This window comes from Ochotona curzoniae, unplaced genomic scaffold, assembly GCF_017591425.1.
Source record: "Ochotona curzoniae isolate NIBS_2020 unplaced genomic scaffold, NIBS_Ocur_1.0 scaffold_3835, whole genome shotgun sequence".
Lineage (NCBI taxonomy): Eukaryota > Metazoa > Chordata > Mammalia > Lagomorpha > Ochotonidae > Ochotona > Ochotona curzoniae.
In genome coordinates this window covers 26,775,938-26,799,171 of record NW_024467114.1, presented here as the reverse complement: position 1 = coordinate 26,799,171, position 23,234 = coordinate 26,775,938, and the positions used below count along the sequence as shown (strand labels likewise).

Sequence of the window (23,234 nt, the reverse complement as noted above, 5' to 3'; positions counted from 1 at the left end):
AATCAGACAACTGAGATTAAGACCATACCGGACTCCAAGCTACCAATGTTAGATGTTATTCCGATCACACTGACTTACAATATAGGAAGTAGGCGGTCAAACCACATTTTGCAATGTTAGCATTTCCAACCTGAATCAATTTCTAGAATTTTCAAGTTGAATCTGGGAAATGGCTCTAGATAACAGTCCAGCAAAGCACCTGAACCTCAAGTCTTGGTCATGTTTCCAAGACTCAAAAAAGTAACTGTGCACATTTAGAAAGGACTCAGGAGCAACAACTTGCCAAGCACAAGAGCCATTTCTGCAGTTCAATCTTCCTGCTGCCCATTCTGAACCTGTCAACACCCAAACACCATTTAAGGGATGCAAACAAAGTGAAGCTAGTCAACTCTCACTATGTTGAGTCGTGGCAAGCCAGAATAAGCGAAGAGTTAAAAACAAAGATGTTACTCCTTCAGAACTTCCCATTTGAGCTTCTATGACATTTTTAAGGAAAAACTCATTTGTACTGATGCATGCTAAATTACTGAAATCTTACACACACCATGAAAATCATTTAACTGCAGCATGTATAAGCATTACTGTGAGCCAGGTTAATACGGTTCCTGAGGACCAACCTCTTTATACACAGCCCGACCACCCTACTGCTTGACCAACAGTGTGTACAATGGCACGATCTGCACTGTTAATATTCAACTGCACTGACATTTACAAGCCAGAAACCAGATCGCCATGTATCAATGCAACTTTATTCTGTAGTATGGGCTTTACTGAGGCAAAAACTGAACAGTCTGAGTACCAAGACTATCTCAATTCTTAAACCTAAAAAAGAAATAGTTCATATAACACACATACAGGAAAAGGAGCTAGGTCATCAAATATTCAGGAGAACCCGTTTTACTGAATCTTCATCTTCATAGCCTGGTTTATTCCCATCTACCATGCATCACCTTATTATCTCCTATTTACCTACTTTCTCTGACCTTGGACCTTACTATTTGGAGGTTATGTATTACACCAATTGTTTCAAAGTCCATCCTCTTGGTAGAGTCCAACTTCTTCAAAACTTCCAAGATCAGTTTTCTAGTGCATTTGCAGCCACACGTTAACTATTTCAACAAGTTTATATATTATGGAAAAGTAGAAGACCACACATAATGCTAGCCATCAGAACTGTCACTTACCTGTGGTATAATCGATTCAAAAATTGAATACATAGCAAAAACATGCCATTGTTGGGTAAATGTGTCCCAGTAACTTTACCTGAACCACAGACATTTAGTAAGCAAAGCAGAAAAGAAATAGACATTTCACCATCTATGTGATCTCATTATCAGTTAATATGGAGCACTTTGAAACCTTGGGTTCCAACACACCACCATTAACTTTGAGAGCCAGAAAACTGTCGCCGTATTCACACGCTGATATATACAGTGCATAAACAGCATTTTATTAGGGACAGCCAATAATGCCCACAATGCTTTTCTGAAATGTCTACTAATATTGAAGAAAAAAAATGGAAATATGCATAGTTTTAAGTGCTTTAAGAATTTAGGGAATGGTGATCTTTTGGACAACTAAACGTTTATAGAACAAGATTCACACATTTTATGTGTAAACATTACACCAGGTTTTTAGGTACAAAAGTTATTTATTTTATAAACTTTGTATTTAAAATAGAACTTTCATCTCTCTACTCACAAAACCTAATTTAAAACATGATACATTTATCTCTGGCTAATTTGAGAATGTTTTACAAACACCATTCATTTGTATTTTAAAATGAAGAACCTGTACTAGATGAAGTTTCTGTTTTATCAAAAAACATTTCCCTTTCATCTTAAAGAGTGCTTCTTAAACGAAGGCACCAACAAGAACTACTTTCAGATGGTACAGAATTTCTTAGTTCTTGAAGATTCTGTGGTTGACCACTTCTTCATTAGTTACCTGCAGCAAGACACCTTCCTGCCAAAGGAAAAAAAAAGTATCTGAAGAAGTTTATCATGTTTGTCCAAAGAACCTAAATAACTTCAGTGGTCTTAGGATCAAAGAAGCCTCACTGGTGCATACGGAATAGGCTCTGAATATTACATCCCTGGAAAGGCAATAAAGCCAGGAAGCAAGCTCTGATGAGCAGTATAAGACATGAATTTTAGCAGGCAACCATCATTCCTAGGGCAGGACACTGGGGAAGTTACATTTGAACCCAACTAACCTTGTGCTGGAAAGATCTAACACTACGCAGACATTTGTGCATATGTCTAACACTAGCATCTGGAAACAAACGCAACCATTCACCCTACCTTCTCTTTGAGCCTCATCCTGACATGCATGTAATAAAGCTAGAACCATAAAGTTACAGGAAGAAAAATGCCTTTATTTTAATAATAATAAAAAAACCCTAATTCTTTTATAATGCTTGATCCAAGAAATGTGAATACAGAAGGGTGTAATGAAGGGAAATCTCATGATTTTATTGAACTTGCAGCCTAACTTTTACCTACCATTTTACTACCAACACCACTGAAGGAACCAAGAAAAGCTTTATTAATGATCACTTGGCTTGCCTCAGCTGTTGAAATGAAGCACTTTAGAGTCTTTGTGGCAGCAGAATATACTTGTCCATGGTTCATAGCAATGCTAAAATTCCAGCAGGGAAAAAAATGATATGTTAAGCACCTGAATCTTCATGGAGGGAGAGGGGATGGGAAAGAAGGAAAAAAAAAGGGAAAACAACCAAAATAATTTAAGTAAATGACAGATTGGAAAACAGGGTTCATAAAAAATTACTCTCAAGTTGAGTTTATAAATTGTTAAACTCAATTTATAGCTATGTTAAACTACATAAGAACCACTATACTGAAAGACCATTGAAGAGTATTAGTTTATCTTTTAGGGAAGAAAATTAAGAAAGGAAAAGTCAATAAGGTCTTACCTACAGAAGGTTAACTGAAGCTTAGAACTATCTTGCTCTACACCCTCAGCTCTCGTTGGCATCCTTAGAAACTACTGTTGTTAAGCTTTGTAGAAACAGCACAGTTTTTTAAGACTGGCTGAACTTAGTAGGCGTCAAGAGTTCTCTTGTACTAGACCTGTGTCCCTGAAGAGTACCTCGCTGGGTTATTTCCTTTCCTTGCATTGAAGAAGCAGCATCTAAAAGATCTAAAAAGGTGTTTCTCCTTGCAGAGACAGCCCTTATGTTATCTAGATAATTTAATCCTGATGAATTGCAGACAACACACTTACATCTGACCAGCATTTTCCTTACACAAACATAACAACAGCTTTGCAATGGACCTTAATTACACTACCCCCTCCTTAACTTATTTAAAATAAAAAGTCTATAATTACACAATTTCCTTTAGAATTTATTTTATTAAATCATAAATGTACAACAGCTTCTTAACTCTACACACGCACTTAAATTTTTTTTTAAAGGAAAAACGTTACTTCTTATTACACCATGATCCTGGCTAATAGCTTTTCAAAACTTTGAGAAAAATCTTAATAAAAAAGGTTTCACATATCACCTGAAACTTACAAATTTAACATTATCAAAGAAGGAATGCTTCTACACTCTTACAAAGACCACTAGAAAGAAACAACAATTAAAAAGCTAAGAAACTGTCTCAAAGGCATTTTTTTTACAATCCTTCCTCCACAATAAGGTAATGTTATTAAATAATCCAATCCATTCACAAAATGGCTCTCTGCATCTGCTCTGGTGTCTTCTGTCATATCACTGCATATTTATGCATGACTGAGATTAGAGTTTCCTTAACATTTGTTATTTCGATAACCTGAAGCTGTTCTGTTACCTCTGGGCTCTCATCCTCTCCTATTTATACAGTGAAGCCTGTTTCAACAGAAGTAAAGAGTAAAAAAAAAATAGGTTATGAAATTATCCATCTAACCAGATTTTAAGGAAAGATAACATGATCCTACAAAGCTTTTACTCCTGCAGCTAGGTCTCCCAAGACAATAACAACTGTAAAACTCAAAAAGCTACTTACCCATGATAAACAGACGCAGCTCAATATCGGCTCCTCCCACCATAACCCCCACTTCCTCCACTGCCTCCTGGACCATAGTTTCCTAGAATAGCAAACAGCAAGAGAATGCAAACTTAGTTTGATTTCCCTAGACTAGCTAGCACAATGCTATGATTCTCACTCATATGCAAACCTATATATTGCTTGGCAACAACATACTTAACATTGTGTCCCCACTGCTAGAATCCCTAAGCTGATGTTTTAATTTGTATGTGGGAACATTACTCAAATATAAGCCAAAATAATTGAGTTGTCTTAAGCACACTGGTTTATCACAATGGAAATCTAAGCCTCAATTTTTAGTTGTAAATTACCTCCACCATATGGTCCCCCCATGTTTCTGCTACCACCAAAGTTTCCACTCTTCATTGGGCCATAGTTAGAAGGTTGCTGATTATAATTTCCAAAATCATTGTAATTTCCACTTCCATAATTCCCTGTTAAAAAAAATTGGAATACTGACATAGCTGGGCTGCAGAAAACAACATGAAACCACTGACACATGCTCAATGTTTAGGACAAAGCCCTTACAGAAACATCAAAACAAAGCAAAACACCAATCGAACTACATTTTTAAAACTGACAACATTGAAATGAGGTTAAAATCCAAATTCCCACATAAAGGCTGTAGGCAAGTCCATTACCTCCTCCGTAGTTGTCATAACCACCTCCGTAGCCTCCACCCTGGCTGCCGTATCCAGGTCCTCCACCACCATAGCCCCCTCTTCCTCCTCCATAACCAGGGCTACCTCCAAAATTGCCACCTAGTATAAAATAAGCCTTTAGGTCATTACTTAGTCATTTGATTGGTCTTATCATAACCATTTCCAGCTTTCCAATACACACACTTAGAAGTAAAAAACCGTTCTAAGACATCACTTCCAGAATAGCCTCAATGGGGAAAACTACTATTCAGGAAACACGTGAGTGATGTGGTGCTTACCACTGGGGGGAGTGAAAACTAACAACTAAAGACAGTAAAGGGCCTTCCCCTGAAAGTCAGGGTTAAGACACTGGTTGTACATTTTGGACAAAAATAGCAGGGCTAGACTAGTCTTGGGATACTGCCTTTATATACTAGCTTTAATTCCATTTTCAGTGAACTTTTTTGAAGTGCCCCCTTATGTTTAATAGTCACATTCAATGGTCTAACTTAGAAAAGCACACTAAATCACTAGGTCTTAAGACCTATTATTATTGATAGACTACTAAACAAAAACTGCAATATATACACTGAACTGAACACCTACATCATCATTAGAACTTGGTATTTAAAAAATGCAGAAGAAACTAACCTCCAGGTCCTCCTCCATACCCATTATAGCCATCTCCAAATCCACGTCCACTTCCATATCCATCTGTCAGGGGACAGAGATTATGCATATTACATACCTCTTATAGAATTTTATCACTCATCTCCCCCATATTCTTCACTAGTGCCTCAGAATTTGAACCACTAGGAATATAACTTATTGAGATAATTGGTTAAACTTTGGGCCTGCAATCAGCAAGCTTCAACGTAGTATTTTCAAGCTAGTCCAATGATACTTTGTTCTTTCTAAGGAGGTATGGTTAACAAGATCACAGTTCCCAGATTGTTAATCACTAATGCTGCTTGCTCAACAAATAAGAGCAACTCACTGGCTACCATCAATTAAAAACCAAAAAACAAGCCTCAGGAACAATACTTCTGGTTCTATGCTGTCCTTCTGAGCAAATCCATTCACAGTATTATTACAGGGGTATTTCACTTGTCCAACACTTACCAGATCCTCTAAAATTACTGCCTGGTCCTGGTCCAAAATTCCCACCACCACCACGTGAATCTCCAAAACCAAAGTTACCTACAATACATGACCTGGTTATTAAAAAAGTATTTCTTAAATAAAAAGGAATGAAAAAAACTAGTTATAATTACCTCCTCTTCCACTCCTAGAACTTTGGACTTCTTGCATTTCTTGTCTAGACAAAGCCTTTCTTACTTCCGCATTATGACCATTGATGGTGTGGTATTTTTGCACTGTAATTAAAAGTCCAGTATATTAAATTAACACCCTTTAATGTTAACTCAGAAATTTACCTCTAAACAAAATGCTTGTTTAGATGTTTGCATGTCCCAAATGTATAAGCCAAAATCACACTCCTAGTGCTTAGACACTCACACACAATCTTATCCACCGGGTCGTGGTCATCAAAGGTAACAAAGCCAAAGCCCCTTTTCTTTCCAGACTGCCTATCAGTGATGATTTCAATAGTATCAATTTTCCCATATTCTTCAAAGTAATCTCTAAGGTGATGTTCCTCAGTGTCTTCCTTAATTCCACCAACAAACAGCTTCTTCACTGTAACATGAGCCCCAGGTTTTCCAGATTCCTGCAACGGGAGAGGAAATGTCTCTACGACAAAGAAAGCGCATTACCCGACTAAAGCAGTCTTCAAACTACACTTGGCTTATTTTCATCCCAACACAAGTACCAAGTAAAGCTAGCCTCCATCTATTCAAAGATCAACCCCATCTTAGCACGGTAGTGGTCTCAGGTCCCACACAGAAGGCTAAGGGCTCTAATTCTAGCTTCCTACAGCAGGCTTTCAGTGATGGTTCAACCAGCTGGTTGCTTGCCACTTACCTGGGAATTCTGGTTCCCAACGAAAACCCCCAACACAGACAGCTCCTGTGCTGAAGGGCAACCCTTTGATAAGAAATCCTGGTCTAAGCTGCAGGACAGTCTTACCACTCGGGATTTGCTTACCTCTCTGGCTACAGCACGCTTCGGCTCGACCACTCTCCCGTCGATGGAGTGAGGCCTTGCAGCCATGGCAGCATCAACCTCAGCCATAGACGAGAAAGTTACAAAGCCGAATCCCCTGGACCTTTTGCTTGCAGGATCCCTCATGACCTTGAAAACCAAAGGGGGAAATGTTTCTTTCCATTTAATCTCATCATCCGTTATTAAACAGCACAAAGCACTTTTCAAGCTTCATAATACCACTCCGCACTTGAAGAGCCTACCACCCAATGTCAGCCCCAGTGCACGTACCACACAATCGGTAAGTTTCCCCCATTGCTCGTAGTAGTTCCTCAAACTTTCCTCAGTAGTTTCAAAGCTTAAGCCCCCAATAAAGAGTTTACGGAACTGTTCCTTTTCTCTCTGTAACAGAAAACAGCATTTCAATTTTTATTTACATTTCTGTCTTTGTATGCAGGAAATTAAATTCTTAAATATGAGGTGACCTGCTGGCAGAGTACCTTTTTCCTCTCCAAAGGAACAGTTTCTAAAGTTTTCTGGGGGGCGAGAAAAAAAACTTACATCAAATTTAAACCATATGTCAAACTGCATCAGTTGTGTTATACCAAAAAACAGAAACAAAAAACCCGCAGCTGCCTCACAGCTGTTCAGCTAACGTTTCAGTCATTAATGCTCAAGGTAAACACACTCAACATCAAATCATAAGACTTAGTCATTACTTAACTTACTGTTTATATCTTTAAAATATAAAACTGGTTTTTATGACCCAGTATTTACCATTTAGATGCAAGATCTCTCAACCCCCCCACGTTGACTCTAAGCATTTCAACCAAAAAAACTAAAACATGGCTCAAGTTTTCAGCCAGTGTAACTCACAGCCTGAAAAAAAGAAAGCATACACCCAAAATATGCATAAAAATTAACTCTTAGAAAATACCTGCTGCTGTTAGCCCAAGCAAATTCTTATGTCCTGCAGCAGCCAAAGTTAAAAATTTTGCTGGTGACATTACTTGGTATCTACGCAGCCATGACAACTAACCACCATCCATACAGTAAAATGCAATCATCTGCTCGTTTCACACTTGAAAAAGTTATACTCTAACAAGACTACTTAATTTCCTTAATCCAAAGATGGAGAAACTCAAGGGTATTGAACTTGGTCAACCTAATTAAGGAAAACAGAAACATCACAAATTTCACAAGAAAAAAAATCTGTGCTAAGTCCAATCAGCAACCAGCAAATATGCTGATCTAAAAGGTCCTTTATTTTGAGCAATTGTCAAAGAGTAGATTAAACCCATTTTTTCAGGTAACTAAGTACCAAACTACACCTGTAAGACATTCAGATTAAGTCTACCTGGCAAGAGATTTACCTTTGCCAGCTAATTTTATTTCCCAGCAAAAAGGTTTTTGTACATGTTTACCTACAATAATTCTTACCAATCACCATCAAAAAGTAAAAATTCATTACTTACCTGGTTTTTCCCCCAAACTTACCTTATGTCCACTACCGATTATAAATAAAAGTTATTGCACAAACGTGCTTAGGGCCAAATTAAAAAAATAAAAAGGCAGAACCCCTCCGCCCGAGACCTTAGCAACGTAATCATCAACCAGCATCGCAAGCAAAAATGCGAAAAGCAAGCGACAAAGTTCAAACACCCCTCAGCCCAGGTCCGCCACGCGCGGGACCAAAGCACAGCGACAAATCAAGTCCTGCCCACCTCACTCCTGTAACTTCAGCCCACATCCCTCACATCATCAAACAACGAACCGGCGCCTCCCCTGGGAGAGGGGACACTTCCCAGGGAGAAGCATTCCGTAGGGGTACAGGACCGAGTCTGGCCTAACAAGCCTGCCTTACACGCCCCACTGCCCCTCCGCCACCACGCTCGGACACGGCTCCGATTTTTCTTATCCATTTCTCTGCAATGCAACTAACCGCCTCCTCTAGGCCCGTGGACCCCGACAAAGCCGTCCCTCCAGACCTACGGGGTGGACAGCGCCGGAGCTTCCTCGGGAGCGGGCTGGGGACACACACGGCCTGGCCCTCCCCGGATCGCTGCCCGCCCGCCCTGCCGAGACACCCCCGCTCCCCGGGGCTGCGCGACTTCTGGACGCCATGGCGCCATTTCAGCAAAGGGGAAGGCAAAGGAGGCTGCGACCAAGTGCGCAGGGCCTGCAAGGGCCAAGTTCGCAGCAGCAAACACCCCGGCCGTGCAGGGGCGCCCGGGGCCGACCCCAGGCTGGGGAAGACCCGGCCGCCCTAAGGGAACCGCGCCGAGGCGACCGAGCGGGAGCGTTCCAAGGAGCAAACAAGCGCAGCGAGGAAGGAAGAACCACGAAAATGGCGGCCGCCAAATCCGGCTCCCGGGAGAGGGAAGGGGGAGGGGGCCCCTCGCCGAAGCAGCCCCCCCAGCCGCCCTCCGCGCGCGCCCCCGAGGTGGGCGCCCCGCTCCCCCGCCGTCGGAGCCCCCCGAGCCCCCCGCCGTCCGCCCCGCCGGCCTCCCCTCCCCCCCTCCACACGCGCACACACACGCACGCACACACACACACACACACACCCTCGGCCAAGGGAAATGGCGCCGGGAGGCCGAAGGCGCAGGAGACGTTGGGGCGCTCGGGGCCCCGGTTCGCCCCGCTTTCCCGCACCCCCTGCCGCCCCCCACCGTGACCGCGGCAGCGCCCCCCCCCCCGTCTCTCGCGCCGCTCCCAGGCGGGCCGACCTCCAGGAAAAGGCTGCCCCCCAAAACCTCCTGGCTATGCCCTTGCCAAGAACTCATTGATTTTTCAAACCCGTTACCTCCATCGCGGACTCAGTCGCTTCAGCCCGATTGCCCGCAGCCGAGCGAGACGAGAGAGATTTCCGCGGACGAACACGAGCCGGACTCGTCCTGGCGCCGTACGGAGAGCCGCCGCTGCTCGAGAAACACACACGCGCGAGCACAACACACACACACACACACACACCCCGCCGGCAGCACCTCCACCCCGGGGCCCGGCGCCGCTGCTACTGCCGCTGCTGCCGCCGCCGCTGCTGCTGGAGCCGCCGCTTTTCTAGAACCTTCCCCCTCGACCAGCGCGTCTTCCTCTACGTCAGGCCCGCTACGTAAACGTCCTGACAGGCGCCAATGGCGGGAAGGCTCTACGGCCTCCCTACGCTGACTACGTACTCCTCCCCGCCCTCGCCGCCAGCGAGCGGGCTGGACGTCAGTTGCGTAAACGGGTTTCGCGAATCGCACAGAGGCGTGGCGGGCCTGCGTAGGACGCCCTCTCGGGAGCGGCGCCCGCCCTGGGCTTGGGAAGCGCAAGGCAGGTGAAAAAACGGTCGCGCAGTTTGAAATGAACGCCGACGGCGGGCGGAGCTTCCTGCGCAGCCGGGAGGTCCAGCCCCTCAGGCGGGCCGGGGAGGCGCCCCCTTGCTCCCGCCTCAGCAGACAGGGTCGCCCGCCTCCCCCTCAGGTGGCCCCCCTGCCCATCCTTCCTCCGCTAACACCTGCCGTGATTTATTACCCCACGCGTCAGCCCTGTGGCGCCCTTGGCGTCCACTCCCGGCCGACATTTTTTAGGTGCGCGCGCCGGGGGGGGGGGGGTCTTGGAGCAGAGCCCCTTCCCCACCATTTCCCAGCGCCCCGCGAGGCGCCCACCCCTCCCTAGGGGCGCGGAAGTGGGCGGAGCCGGCTTTTTGGCGCCGCGGCCGCCGAGCAAAAAAAAAAAAAAAAAAAAAAAAAACCACGCTTCCGCCCAGGAAGAGCCGGGTGAGCGTGCTCGCCGCCTGCCTTCCCTGCCCGCTCCGGCCCCCGGGGACCCAGAGGCGCGGCGCCACGCACGGTAAGGCCCGCGGGCCCCGTGTCCTCCCCGGGCCGGCGCGCGCCCGGCCGCAGCTCCGCCCCGCGCGGCTCCCCGGCGTGGGCGGCGTCCCCGGCCTCCTCCCTCTCGCCCTCCCCCTCGGATGTGGCTGGAGCTGGAAGGCGCGCGCAGGGCCGGGAGGACGCTGCAGCCCCACGCGACCCGGAGCGGCTCGGAGCGGTGAAGTCGGTGGCTTTTCTTCCTCTTGTCGGTGCTTAGGGCTCTCCGCTTCCCCCTCTGCACCCCCGGCGACGCACCCCCGTCCCCCTCCACTTCGTGTCCCGGTCCCCTTGTGCCGGGCCCCGAGGCCGCAGCACCACCCCCCCCCCTTGGAGCAGTTACGGGGTTGGGGTGCGGGGAGGAGGAGGGCGAGCTGAGGCCCCGCGGGCCCTGCTGGGCCTTGCGCTTGCGGCTTCCAGTGCAGAGTGGGGGGAGACCGCCCGGTCCGGTGGGAGAAGCGGCGGGGAGGGGTAGGTGGGGGGCGGCGACGGCCGCCCGGGTTCGAGACAAAGCATGCTTGTCCCTTCCCCCTCCCCACGCGGCGGGCCCGGGGAGCTGGGCCTCCCGGGAGGGCGGTGCATTCCCCCGCATCCGCGCGGCCTGCAGGCTGCGGCGAGCGCTCCGTTACGTGGCCGCCGCCCGCGGGCTCGGCGCGGGGCCTGTGGCGCAGTGCCCTTGAACCCCCGAGGCTCCCACCCCCGGCGCCGCGCGGCCTTTGTTTGTCCCCGCGGAGGCGCTGACCACGAGGCCTGCATTCCCGAGTGGGGGCGGCCGCGCGCGCCCTCCCTCCCCACACGGAGGCGAGGGCGGCCGTGTAGACGGTCGGGTGGGTTCTAACTCCCAGCACCGCGGCCTGGGGCCGAGGCATCCCCGGGCTTTGCTGAGGAGATAAAGGCGGGCGGGGGGGTGCGGGGTTCCTAAGAATACCGCCAGTGCGGTTAGGTGCGAGACAGGTCTGGTGAGGTGTGGAGAGGGGCGAACCGGCGGTGGTTTCGGTTTGGTGGGAGTTTTAGAAAGAGAAGCCACGTATTGGATTAATAAACACTCTCGCTGGGAAGAGGGTTTTCCGCTATGTTGCGCCCCTTGAAGCTGCCGCAGGTGCCAGCGTCTTGCAGCGAGGCCTCTGTGGTCCCTGCTGGTTAGAGCACCATGGGCTCCGGCATGCGTCACTAATGGTGGAGGCCCAGCGGGCTGCCCAGCCTCGGCTCTTGGGGTTGTAGTCACTAGTGGGGGGGTTGAAATTAAACAAACCTTGCATATGAGTGGCTTTTGTTTTGCAAACTTTAACTGTCATGCATTTTTCTAGTACTAGCTCTTCAAGCCTGCAATTACAAAAAAAATGGCCTCCAATAAAACTACATTGGTAAGTTAATGAAAACCTGAAATATATAAGGATCTAACTCGTGGGTTTTTTTTTTTTCCTCCCTCCCCAAATTATAACTTTATATTTTTGTGGAGAATTTACGCCCTTATTTCCTAACTGTCCCAATATTCTTACAGGGAGAAAAGCGGAATTAGTAAATCAAGGTGTTTACTGACTTGGCTTAGTAGGGCCCGAAGTCACGCAATCTTAGGGGAGCACAACAAGAATTTTGTTGAGTGTTTTTATCTTGTAAGGAGAATTGAAGATTGTATGTAACATAGAAGGCTGCTGTGTATGGACAGAACAAGAAAGCCATTGCTGGTTGGCGTATTCCTTCTGCCTGTTGAAGTCTAGATTTGCCTTGGGAATGCCCAGCCTGAGGAACGGTACCCAGAAAGGAGCTCCTGAAGTTAGCCTGGTGCTCAGAAGCCTGTGAGGATGCGTTGGAACACTTAAGTAAAGCCAAATGTTTGGTTTTGATCCCCTGAGTTGCGCACCTTAGCAGGCCAAGTTGGTTTACAGTTTGTGCCATCATCTGACTGTGTGTTAAGTATCTTGGGGAACAGACTGCAGAGTGCTGCAGATGGCTCCCACACAGGGTAGACAGCATCCTCTGCCCCCTCCATCAGGCTGCCCCTCCAGCTCCGTAACCAGGGAACACATCGTGAAGGGCTGATCTGCTCTGCCTCTGTTCTTTGCTTGTTGGGTGGGAAAGATGAGCTATCCGTGAAGCTTTCAAAGTTACCAGATTTGGAAATAATTTTATTAGTTTCCTGACATAACACATGATAACATTTAAGTAGGAAGCCGAGTGAGTTTCCTTTAAATAATTAAACATTATTTATGGCTTCAAAATATGCCTCATGCTTGGGGGGGGGGAGGCAGGGAAACTGGTGCTTTGAGCCAGGTTTGTACTTTTAAAACAAAAAGGAGCACTTGGATTCATAAGCCATAGGCAGCCAGGCTGGTAAATCTGGTATGTTCTGAGGGGAAGGGGGTGTGGTCATGGTGGGTTCCATTGTCATTTCCTGTTTCTGACATTGTCCTGTTGATCAGTTCACGTCACGGACCTGAAGGATTAGCATCTAATACACGAGTGTCTACTTCAGTTTCTCTTTACTCCTGTTGTCATTCGTAGTTCCTTAATGTCATGCATTCCCAAAGCTCTTTGACTAGGCAGGATAATGAAAGCAGTAAGGCCCGTCTGGAAAAGCAGTCCAGCCAAGTCAGAGGGGCAGAGTTAGATCTGCTGTCTGGTTAGCTTCCTAGATTGCTGCAGCAGCTAGGGCGGCCGTGGGGTGGGGGGTCAGACTGAAGTCAGGAGCCCCAATCCAGGTCTCCCACCTGAGTTACAGTGGCCCAAGCATTCCAGCCATCGTCCCTGGCTTTTCCCAGGCCATTATCGTGGAGCTGGCTTGGAAGTGGAGCAGCCAGGATACCACCCAGTGACCCGAAGGGGTAGCTGCGTCACAGGCTACAGCTTCATACCCAGAGTGCTTCCTGCCCCAGTTTTTGTAACTTCTATGTATTGGGTACTTAAAAGTTTGTGGGGATCTTCCATCTGCTGCTTCACGCCACCAGATGGCTATGACAGTTGGGGCTGAGCCAGACCAAGGTCAAGAGCCACAAACTTCATCTGGGTCTCTAGCCCCCCGCCCCCAGGTGGCAGGGGCCGTCTTCTAGGAGCTAGATTGTAGAGTGGAGCAGTCACTACTTGAACCAGCCGTGACTTGATTAGTTGAGCCACATCTGTGGTCTCTTAATTTGAACTATCTCTTCAGTCCACGGGGTTCTCTTCCCAGATGCTTGCAGCAGCTAGGGCTGAGTCAGGCCAGGACCAGGACACAGACCTCGGCACACCTGAATAGTTGGACCAGCATCTGCTGCCTCCCCAGGAGTGTTAGCAGGAAGCTGGCCCAGAAGCTGAGTGAGCACGGTGCAGGATGTGGACGGTCTCACCGGTGGCTTAGCTTGGGCGGCCCCCCTCAGCAGCTTACTGATGAATTAGCTATTTCAGTTTTAAGTATTGTAGGTTGTTTGTTCCCCACCCACCTTTGTTTTTAACCTCCCACTTTAAAGTGAATTTGGTTTATGGAGTTTAGCCTTGAGAAACTACAAGAGGTTTTGCATGTTAGAAGATGAAAATGATTTGGTGTTTTGGCCTCTTGATATGGCCGAGTTCTAAATGTTCAAGGCAGATACCTACATGTAATAGTCATGGGAAAATCCTGTCCATGGTCTCTAGTCGGCCCTGCAGTTGATAGTACAGTTGCAGGCTGGACTGTCATTCTGCAGCTCCCTCTCTGTGTCATTGAAGCTTTCAGTGTTGGTGTTTAAATCTTAGCATAGCTTGCCTTAATTAAGCTCGCTTTACAGCTTTATTACTTAGTTTCTTGTGTATGTCATCTATGTTGCTTTTGTTTTGTTGATGTTTTGTGATTAAAACGGGTATAGAAGTTCTACTGAGACTGGCTCTAGTAGGCTGTTTAGTGCTATGACTGGGAAAGGGTGGCAGTATTTCCCAAATAATGCTTTTGATTGTGTCATTTGGAGGACAGTAAGTCGGTATAAGCAATTTAGCCTTTGAAGTGTACTTAAATAGAATCTTAACTTTTGCTTTATTTTAGCAAAAAATGGGAAAGAAGCAGAATGGAAAGAGTAAAAAGGTCGAAGAAGCAGAGCCTGAAGAGTTTGTGGTGGAGAAGGTGTTGGACCGCCGTGTGGTCAACGGGAAGGTGGAATACTTCCTGAAGTGGAAGGGATTCACAGAGTAAGAATCCTCAGTGCTTCCTTGTGCTGTGAACTGCACTCGGCAGCTTTGCGTTTTGTTTTCAGCTGGGTCTATCACCTGTTCCCCTTAGGGATCTATAAAAACACCTGAATTTCAGGTCCCTTATTCGAGGTCTGCTTAAAAAGAGCTCAGTCCTTAGTCTGCAGTTGGAAACAGGCAGATTGAATAGACTCTAGTTTATTACCCTGGAGAGTCAAATTTATAAAGTCAGTATAGTTTACTGTGTGATTCACTTTATTGGAGTTAAATACTGTATACTAACTGTGCCTTTCAGACAAAGGGACCTAAAGATTTTTGGATGCTGTACAATACAGATTGCTATTCAGAATCTCTGAAGTGCTACAGCCTAGGTTCCTTGTTAGGAATTGCTTTGATAATCATTGTGTTGCTAATTAAAACATGCCGAGATTGTGCTGTTCACGCATGTGTCTGCAAGTGCATGTGAATTCTCGGCTTTACACCACAGATGTGAGAAGCCAGAGCTCCGCAGGTGGGTGGCGGTCAGCAGCATGCCAAGCCTGGTGCCAGGGGCATGGCAGGCAGATGTTTTAGCCTCTGTTGCTTACCGCACTGTTATGCCTCTCCATAGCTATCCGGGAATAGTGGAAAATTGAGGCTTCTCTTTTATATGCTGTTCAGTATGCTTGGTGAGCTTAAGGAAGTATCATATATTCACATTTTTTACTGAAAAGTTCTGCAGGTAGAGGAGCTGAACAGTAAGTCCGCAAAGTGTTTTAAAATTAGATTGAGCCAGTTCATTGGAGTTGATTACTTTCACAGGATAGACTGTTCTTGGAATCTGATTAGACATTAATAAAGCCATTTTATCCATCCAAACACTAGGAAATGGATTCTTCCCTGCTTTCCCAAAGCTAAGGTCATAGTATGAATGATAACGTCCATGTGCAGCGTGGCATTAGGTAATAGAGAACGTTACGATGAAGAGAACACCGCGCAAGTTAGTCCTGCCGTGTGCGGGTTTGGAGCTTCAGAGTATCAGCCGAGCAAAGTTACTATGTCAGTGATCAGTAACCCCTTTCCCGTCACTGTTTGTTTTTAATCTATTTTTACTGGAAAAGCAGGTTCACGGAAGAGAAAAAGATCTTCCATCCACTGATTCATTTCCCAAGTGGCTGCAGTGGCCAGAGCTAAGCTAATCTGAAGCCAGGAGCTTCTTCCTGGTGTCCCACTTGGGTACAGGTTCCCAAGGCTGTGGGCTGTCCTCTACTGCTCTTCCAGGTGATAAGCAGGGAGCTGGATGGGCAGTAGAACAGCCAGAACAAGAACCAGCATCCGTAGGAGATTCTGGCAGGTGCAAGGCGAGGATTTAGCCGCATGCCTGACCCATTTCCTGTCATTTCATTCCCTGCAGCTCCTATGGGCCTTTGTGCCCCTGAACGCAGAAAGCAAGCAAGCCCGTTAGTAGTGGAGGGTGGGAGGGCTTCCCCTAAAGCAATTATGGAAATCATGTAGAAATGGTTATCTCAGCTTTTTTTTTTTAATTAGGGGGTGGAAACCTGTGAACCCTGAAGTACAGGACCATTTCAGGCTTTGAGCACTGCTGGTCAGTCTGTATAACATCTCAAGCTGGTCAGACGCAGCAGAAGTTAATGTGTTCAATGAACATGACTTTATTCCAGTGACAGTGAAGTTCAGTTCTGTGTAAATTTCCCACTGGCTCTTTGAGAAAGTACGGGGCCTGCGTCTTGTACTGACCAGAGGAAAGGCTGGGGTTTTTGTCATTTCTTGATAGTATTTCCTGCTTTGAACACCAAACAAATTGCCTCAATTTTAAAACGTAGTAGAGATGCTCAAAAAATTAGTGGAAAATGCATATTATGCATATGTTTCAACTTTTATTTTCATCAAAATTAGCCTTCCAAGTTGTGTTTATCCATGAATTTTTTTTTAAGATTTGTTTATTTTTATTGGAAAGGCAGATTTATAGAGAGGAGATAGAGAAAGATCTTCCATCTGCCAATTCACAGATACAGCTACCAGAGCTGAGCCGATCCAAAGCCAGGCATGCACATTTAAAAAAAAACCTGGAATTGGGTCTCCTGTTTTATTTGCCCACTCTAGCAGCCCCCTGACAGGTAACCTGACTGCTTGTGCCCATCCTGCTATGTTAGGGAATGTGTTCTCTAGGATTCTAAGTCTTGTTAACACCGACATCTTCCAATCCATAGCTTCCTCGTTGGCACACCTGCCCGCCATTATGGAAAGGCCCTTGGAGGTGCTGAGGGACGCTGGCCTGAAGCAGTAGTTTCTCAGGACTGCACACTGCTGGAGGAAAGGCCAGAATTACACCCAGTGTGGGAGCCACAAAGCCCTGGGTGCCAGGGTCCCCCAATCCGTGTAGCACGAGGATGCAGGCCTTGGGCCGTCCTCCACTGCTTTCCCAGGCGACACGCAGGGAGCTAGAATGGAAGTGGAGCAGCTGGTATACAAACCACCACCCATATGGCATCCCAGCATACTTGAGTCACTAAGCTACCATGTCGGGCCCTCCCATGAATTTTGGTTTTCTGTTTTTTTTTTTTTTTTGAAGATTTATTTTTATTGGAAAGTCAGATATACAGAGAAGAAGATCTTCCATCCACTGATTCACTCCCCCAAGTGGCTGCAACGGCCTGAGCTGCGCCAATCTGAAGCCAGGAGCCTCCTCTGGGTCTCCCAGCGGGTACAGGATCCCAAGGCTGCGGGGTTGCCAGCAGCCATGTGGGATCCCTGAGCATGCAAGGCAAGGACTTTAGCCACTAGGCTACCGGCCCAGGTCCCTCTTGTGAACTTTTGACATACTTTTGTCTTAAAAATCCTAACCCCAGGCATAATATGGGAATTCATTCTGGTTCTTGGATAGGCAGCAGGAAGCTTAGCCACCACTGCTGCTTCCTGGGGGCCACATTGGTAGGAAGCTGAAATTTACCCAGGCACCAGGACTGTGGGCATGGGTAACTTGTCTGCTAGTAGTTGTCAGAGAAAAATTTTGAAGCGACTTATCTGTGGAACTTAGAGAAATTCGAGAAGACAAATACGGCTGTTAGTAAGAGCATGCTTTAAGCCGGTGGTCGGTGGGCAGACTTCCCCTTTACCCGGATTCGCTCCCTGCTCCTACTGATGCAGAACCTGGGAACCAACAATAATGGCTCAAGCCTCCAGGTTCGTGCCACTCAACATGGGTGACTCAAATTGAGAGGAGAGGTCAGCTAAAAGAGAAAAAAACACAAAAAAAGTTTTCTCATGCATTTCCCATGAACTTTTGAAAACCTTGTGTGTTGTTAGCGTCCCTGGCTGTGTTGGAATCCTGTTCTTTTAGCAGAGGTAAGTAGGCGGTTCCCTTAGGGCTCTGGACGCCCCTTCCAGGCCCTCTGAGCAGGCTGGAGGTACAGCGACAGGAAGCGGTGGCAGCACGGACGACTGTGCTTTTCATCTATTAAATGGATCCGGATGATGGTGACGAGCGATGTTTAACTGAGTCAACTTTTTTTTTTTTTTTAACACAGTGCTGACAACACTTGGGAACCTGAAGAAAATCTAGATTGTCCAGAGTTAATTGAAGCATTTCTTAATTCTCAAAAGGCTGGTAAAGAAAAAGATGGTGCAAAAAGAAAATCTTTATCTGACAGTGAATCTGATGACAGTAAATCAAAGAAGAAAAGAGATGCTGTAAGTATGAAACATGGCCTACCAGATTTTTTATTAATAAAGATTTATTTTTATTGCAAAGTCAGAGGTATACAGAAAGGAGAGACAGAGAAGATCTTCCATCCAATGGTTCACTCCCCAAGTGACTACAGCAGCCGGTGCTGTGCCCATTCAAAGCCAGGAGCCAGGAACTTCTCCCAGGTCTCCCACACTGGAGCAGGAACCCAAGGCTGCGGGGCCATCCTTGACTGCTTTCCCAGGCCACAAGCAGGGAACTGGATGGAAAGTGGAGCTGCCAGGATTAGAATCAGCACCCATATGGGATCCTGGCGCTTTCTAAGCAAGGGCTTTAGTCGCTAGGCCACCGCACTGGGCCCAACCTGCCAGATTCCTAAGGATAATTTTTTTAAGATTTATTTTTACTGAAAAGTCAGATATACAAAGGTGACAGAAAGATCTTACATCCACTGATTCACTCCCCAAGTGGCCACAAGCTTAGCCGATCCAAAGCCAGGAACCTCTTCCGTGTCTCCCACATGACTACAGAGTCCCAAGGCTTTGGGCTGTCCTCGACTGCTTTCCCAGGCCACAAGCAGGGAGCTGGATGGGAAGTGGGGTTGCCGGGCCCCTTAAAGATAATTTTTAAAGCCAAATATTTTTGAAGTGCCATTAAGAAAATGTTTGTAAATGCTCCCTAGGGATTGTTTAGTCTGTGAGAGTAAGGCCGTTAGATGCAGGAGGACTGAGGTCGGTTCACTGCTCATCTCCTGCCAGTGATAGCAGTCTAATAGCACTGTGGTTGTAGCGACGTTGAGCACCGCAACATACTTGTCTTTGTGCTACAAGGCAGTCCTTTTATTTTTAAATATACAGTCTGTTCATAAAAATTATGTCTATGTTTTATTGGTATGGATTTAGACACTTGGTTTATTCACCATGCATGCACTTTGATTGTGTCCCCTTCACTTAAGTCTGAATTCAGTCATGCTAGGAAACGAACTACTTGTACCCTTGACTCTAAAGCCAGGATCGCCCTTACCCTGCCGGGTGGCCTAGTGTGACACCGGGAGCGGCCTGGGCAGTGGTTGCTCGGCTCAGGCGCTAAGCATGTGTTATATATATCTCCACAGAGACTTAGGCTTGAAATTAGAACACTCATTAGATGTTAAGAACGTCACGGATAAATCATCAGGGTGGTCCTAGTAAGATTTTAGATATTAACCCTGTTTTAGAGTTTAGAAATAGGAAGTTGGTTGCAAGTTTGATTCTCAGAATAAATCACATGCTCCAGAGGAGCACAGGTTATATCTGTTTGATACCTAATCACAAAAGGTTAGTTTTTAAAGATTGCCCAAGGTCCGACACAGCAACATTTTAATGGAAGCAGGCTAACCCTGGGGCCTGCGACTGCCGAGGTCGGTAGGAACGGAAGATTGTTGGTACCATCGCTCGTCACGTTTCTGGGCAGTGGGGACCCCAAAAAGCTCGTACAACTCTGGGATTGTATCACAAATTAAAGCAAATTGTAAAGTATTTATTTGTTGAAATATCTGTGATGTTTTACACATAATTTATATGAAAAATAACTTTTATAAGAAAAAACGGATTCAAATGGTATTTCAAAGGATGCATAAAGCTTGGATATAATACTGATTAACTGGTGTTTTCTTTTTAATGGGCTTCTAGAAATGATTTGAAATCTTAACCTACATTAATTCCTAATTATTATCAAAAGTAAAAGAATTTGTAAAAGAACTTCATCCAGATCTTGCATGCAGGTGGCAGGCATCTGAGTGTTTGGACTTTATAGGCACATTAGCTGCGTGGGCAGCAGTAGCCATTGTACCCCAGGGACAGTCGAGCCCTGGCTCACTCCTCACACGCCTGCACTAGTCACAGCTGGAGCCCAGTCAGGATCACCTGCGTGGTTATAGAGACCCAAGAGTGTGAGCCAGCACCTGCTATGCTGCCTCCCAGGGTGCTCACTTGCAGGAAGCAAGACCCAGCGCTCAAACCCAGGCACTGTTAGAGGCAATGTGTTCCCCAAAATGCCCGTCCTGAAAGTTGTTTATGTAAGTTTCCTGTCAGGAAGGCAAGTTAGAATTGATGCTCTTAGTTTGTGCTGAGCAAATGTTTATGGAAGTAATCACTTAACCTCTTCTAAACAGGCTGACAAACCGAGGGGCTTTGCCAGGGGTCTCGATCCCGAACGAATAATTGGTGCCACAGACAGCAGTGGAGAGTTGATGTTTCTCATGAAGTGGTAAGTGTGCTGGTGTTCTTTTTTTGAAAGGAAGATAGCACCCGTTAGCTGGTGAGATGCCCACAGCAGCTGGGGCTGGGCAGGGAGTGCATTAGCTGGAAGCTGTCATTAGGAAGTGAGCTGGGACTTGGCATCCAGAGACCAGATGGGAACATTTCAAGCTGTCTTTTCATTGGACCAAACACCTGCTCCTAAATTTATCTTCTGATTCATTTTTATTAAAGCATATTCCCAAAACACAAACACCTTTTAAAAAATTCTTTTAAGAAGTTGCAGAAAGGAGAGACAGATCTTCTATGTACTGATTCGTTTCCCAAATGGCCAAAATGGGTGGAGCAAGCTGACGGGAAGCCATAGCAAGTTCCGGTCTCCTGTGTGTGTGTGTGCAGGGCCAAGGACCTGAGCTGTCCTCCGCTGCTTTTTCAGCCCAGGAGCTGGACCAGAAGTGGAGCAACCAGGACTAGAGCTGACGCACATACGGCTGTCACGCCAGCCAGGCTTGGCCTCTGTGGTGCTGGCCCCGTTTAATGCCTGTAGATTGAATTATTGATTGGGTGAGCCAGTGTTGGTTATAAGCAATGTGAAGGTTAACTGGAGGTTTTTCCCCTTACTACAGGAAAGATTCAGATGAAGCTGACTTGGTGCTGGCAAAAGAAGCAAACATGAAATGTCCTCAGATTGTAATTGCTTTTTATGAAGAGAGACTAACTTGGCATTCTTGTCCGGAAGATGAAGCTCAGTAATTGTTTGCATTGTTTTTTTATATATATTTATATATATATATAAAATCTGGATCTTGGTTTTTTGATTTACTAGCGTGAAGAAATAACTACATTCTAATGAAAATCAAGTTTGATATGTTGGTTTGAAAGTAGTATTGGGGGAGTTGTGAATTTTCTATTTTTTTGCATCAGTAGCACTGGTTACTTCTAACAAGTTTTGAAAAAGCTTTCTGTAGTTGCTTCCTTCATCAGCAAACAGTTGCTGCCTTGGAGAAGTTTTTTTAAACATTGTTCTCAGTGTCAGAACCTGATTTCTCAACTCGTGCCCGACAACTGTTTTGGGTGATTGTGTGTGTTCATAAGATATTTGTATAACTGTTTTTTTCTTTCTTTTAAAATTTCATCAAAAGGAAGACCATGAGACTCTGTTGCTAAAATGTCATTGTGAGCAACCTGAGACATAAATCACTTCAAGTTAAACTGGAAAAAATTGTCATGAAGCCATAGCTGTTGGAATAATGTTGTAAGTCATTTGGACAGGTTAGATAGTTGAGGAGAAGCCATATCAGAGAGCTGGATCGATAGTCGTAAATGCCGTGGCTCATACAATCTTTATTGTTACTGATTAGTCTCCCCATTCAGGTGAGAAAGGCAGACCCCCTGCTGCCCTGTAAAAAACTAAGATAAACAAATATTGGACAATTTCTTCTTGTGAGCCATTACTCTGCGAAGGTCAAAATCCATGTGCTATTATTGACTAAAATGTCATGATTCATGGGATTTCTAAAACTTGGCTTAGAGACCTTGCCAGTTTAGGATCTGCTGTCACAGCGGGAGATCAGGCTATTGTAATCTACATCATTGACCTGCATGGTTTGTGTTTGTCACGTCTCATTTCTTACATGGAGGCTCAGTCCGAGCTGTTTGGGTTACTGGTTCAGCAGATGCCAGGAAAAAAAAAACAATAACTTTGTAGTAATCAGAATGTTATCCAACTGTATATTGTTTACTTTATTGTAAATACTGGTGAACAGTGGTCAATAAATAGTTTTATATTCCTTTATGTGCTTACACTTTCGTTGTCTGAGTACTTTTAGAGTGGAAGTAGAAGCGCCTGTGCACACTAGTCTGCGTTTTTTGGCACTGGACAATACCACTAAAGCACTGGTGTTCGCACCCTAGATCTTAAGCGTATGAAGTTTAGACTTTGAACAGGAGTGTTTCAAGTGGTGCCTGAGAGCAGTTGCGTTGTATTTCATCATGCTCTAGCTCTGCTCTCAGCAGTGGGTTCACAGACTGCAGAACCTGATGTTCATGGCCGTCCGTAGCCTGTACGGTGCACCCACGAGGGGCTTTTCTGGAAAGCTGTCCTTGTGCATCCACATACAAGTATAGCAGATCAGTTTGTATTCATGCAGTAAGCAAATAAATTTAATAATAAATAGAGATTTAATGACTTCAGACAAATTCGTTCATTTGCCCCTCGGAGCAGTTGCGGAAGCCTTAATGTCTTCTAGAGTTAAAGGACTAAAGTCATGGAGGTTCCCGTGGCAGCATCTTCTATTGGTAGGGCCCAACTGCATTCCTTGGCTCCTTGCCCCATCTGTTAAATAAGTTTAAGTCTGCCTGTTTTAGCTCAGCCCCTAAGCACTGCAGGGACACAGCCTGGGCCAGTGCTATCCTCTGTTCTGTAGTGAAATATGTTTCTCACTTCTGTACACCCATATAGACCACTGATTATGGTGGGAATGGGAGGGTCAAGGAGTGGGGGGGAAATGGATGAGACAATTGTTTCCAGG

The 23,234-nt window shown here is 45.9% G+C and overlaps 2 protein-coding genes across 13 annotated transcripts in view; one reads left to right on the top strand and one right to left on the bottom strand.

Moving 5' to 3' along the window:
- Nucleotides 1-22,498, top strand: part of CBX3 (chromobox 3) — a 28,234-nt gene extending 5,736 nt beyond the window's left edge. The window contains exons 2-7 of one of the 3 annotated variants that reach the window (XM_040965048.1): nt 10,790-10,833; nt 11,961-12,011; nt 14,639-14,781; nt 18,309-18,471; nt 20,619-20,713; nt 21,330-22,498. In XM_040965048.1, the coding sequence (XP_040820982.1) occupies nt 11,988-12,011; nt 14,639-14,781; nt 18,309-18,471; nt 20,619-20,713; nt 21,330-21,456 (552 nt within the window). In that variant the 5' untranslated portion in view covers nt 10,790-10,833; nt 11,961-11,987 and the 3' untranslated portion in view covers nt 21,457-22,498. Of the gene's footprint in view, nt 1-10,545; nt 10,631-10,745; nt 10,834-11,954; nt 12,012-14,638; nt 14,782-18,308; nt 18,472-20,618; nt 20,714-21,329 lie in introns of those variants that run through there. The other 2 variants (XM_040965047.1, XM_040965046.1) reach the window with 2 other exon arrangements.
- On the bottom strand, nt 1,430-9,855 carry HNRNPA2B1 (heterogeneous nuclear ribonucleoprotein A2/B1). 10 transcript variants are annotated; one of them, XR_005882096.1, is made up of 13 exons: nt 9,603-9,855; nt 7,300-7,335; nt 7,091-7,201; nt 6,803-6,949; nt 6,215-6,425; nt 5,971-6,072; nt 5,819-5,896; nt 5,348-5,410; nt 4,697-4,816; nt 4,367-4,489; nt 4,014-4,095; nt 2,505-2,640; nt 1,430-1,965 (listed from the first exon to the last, which is right to left on the bottom strand). XR_005882096.1 is itself a non-coding variant. In XM_040965040.1 (12 exons), exons 1-11 carry the CDS (start codon nt 9,606-9,608, stop codon nt 4,034-4,036), a joined length of 1,059 nt encoding a protein of 352 aa, XP_040820974.1. In that variant the 5' UTR covers nt 9,609-9,855; the 3' UTR covers nt 1,430-2,640; nt 4,014-4,033. The 10 variants fall into 10 exon arrangements, 7 of the variants coding, with proteins under 7 accessions (XP_040820974.1, XP_040820975.1, XP_040820973.1 ...); XR_005882095.1 differs by having other exon boundaries at nt 2,505-4,095; XM_040965040.1 differs by having other exon boundaries at nt 1,430-2,640.
- Nucleotides 22,499-23,234: the final 736 nt, after the last annotated feature.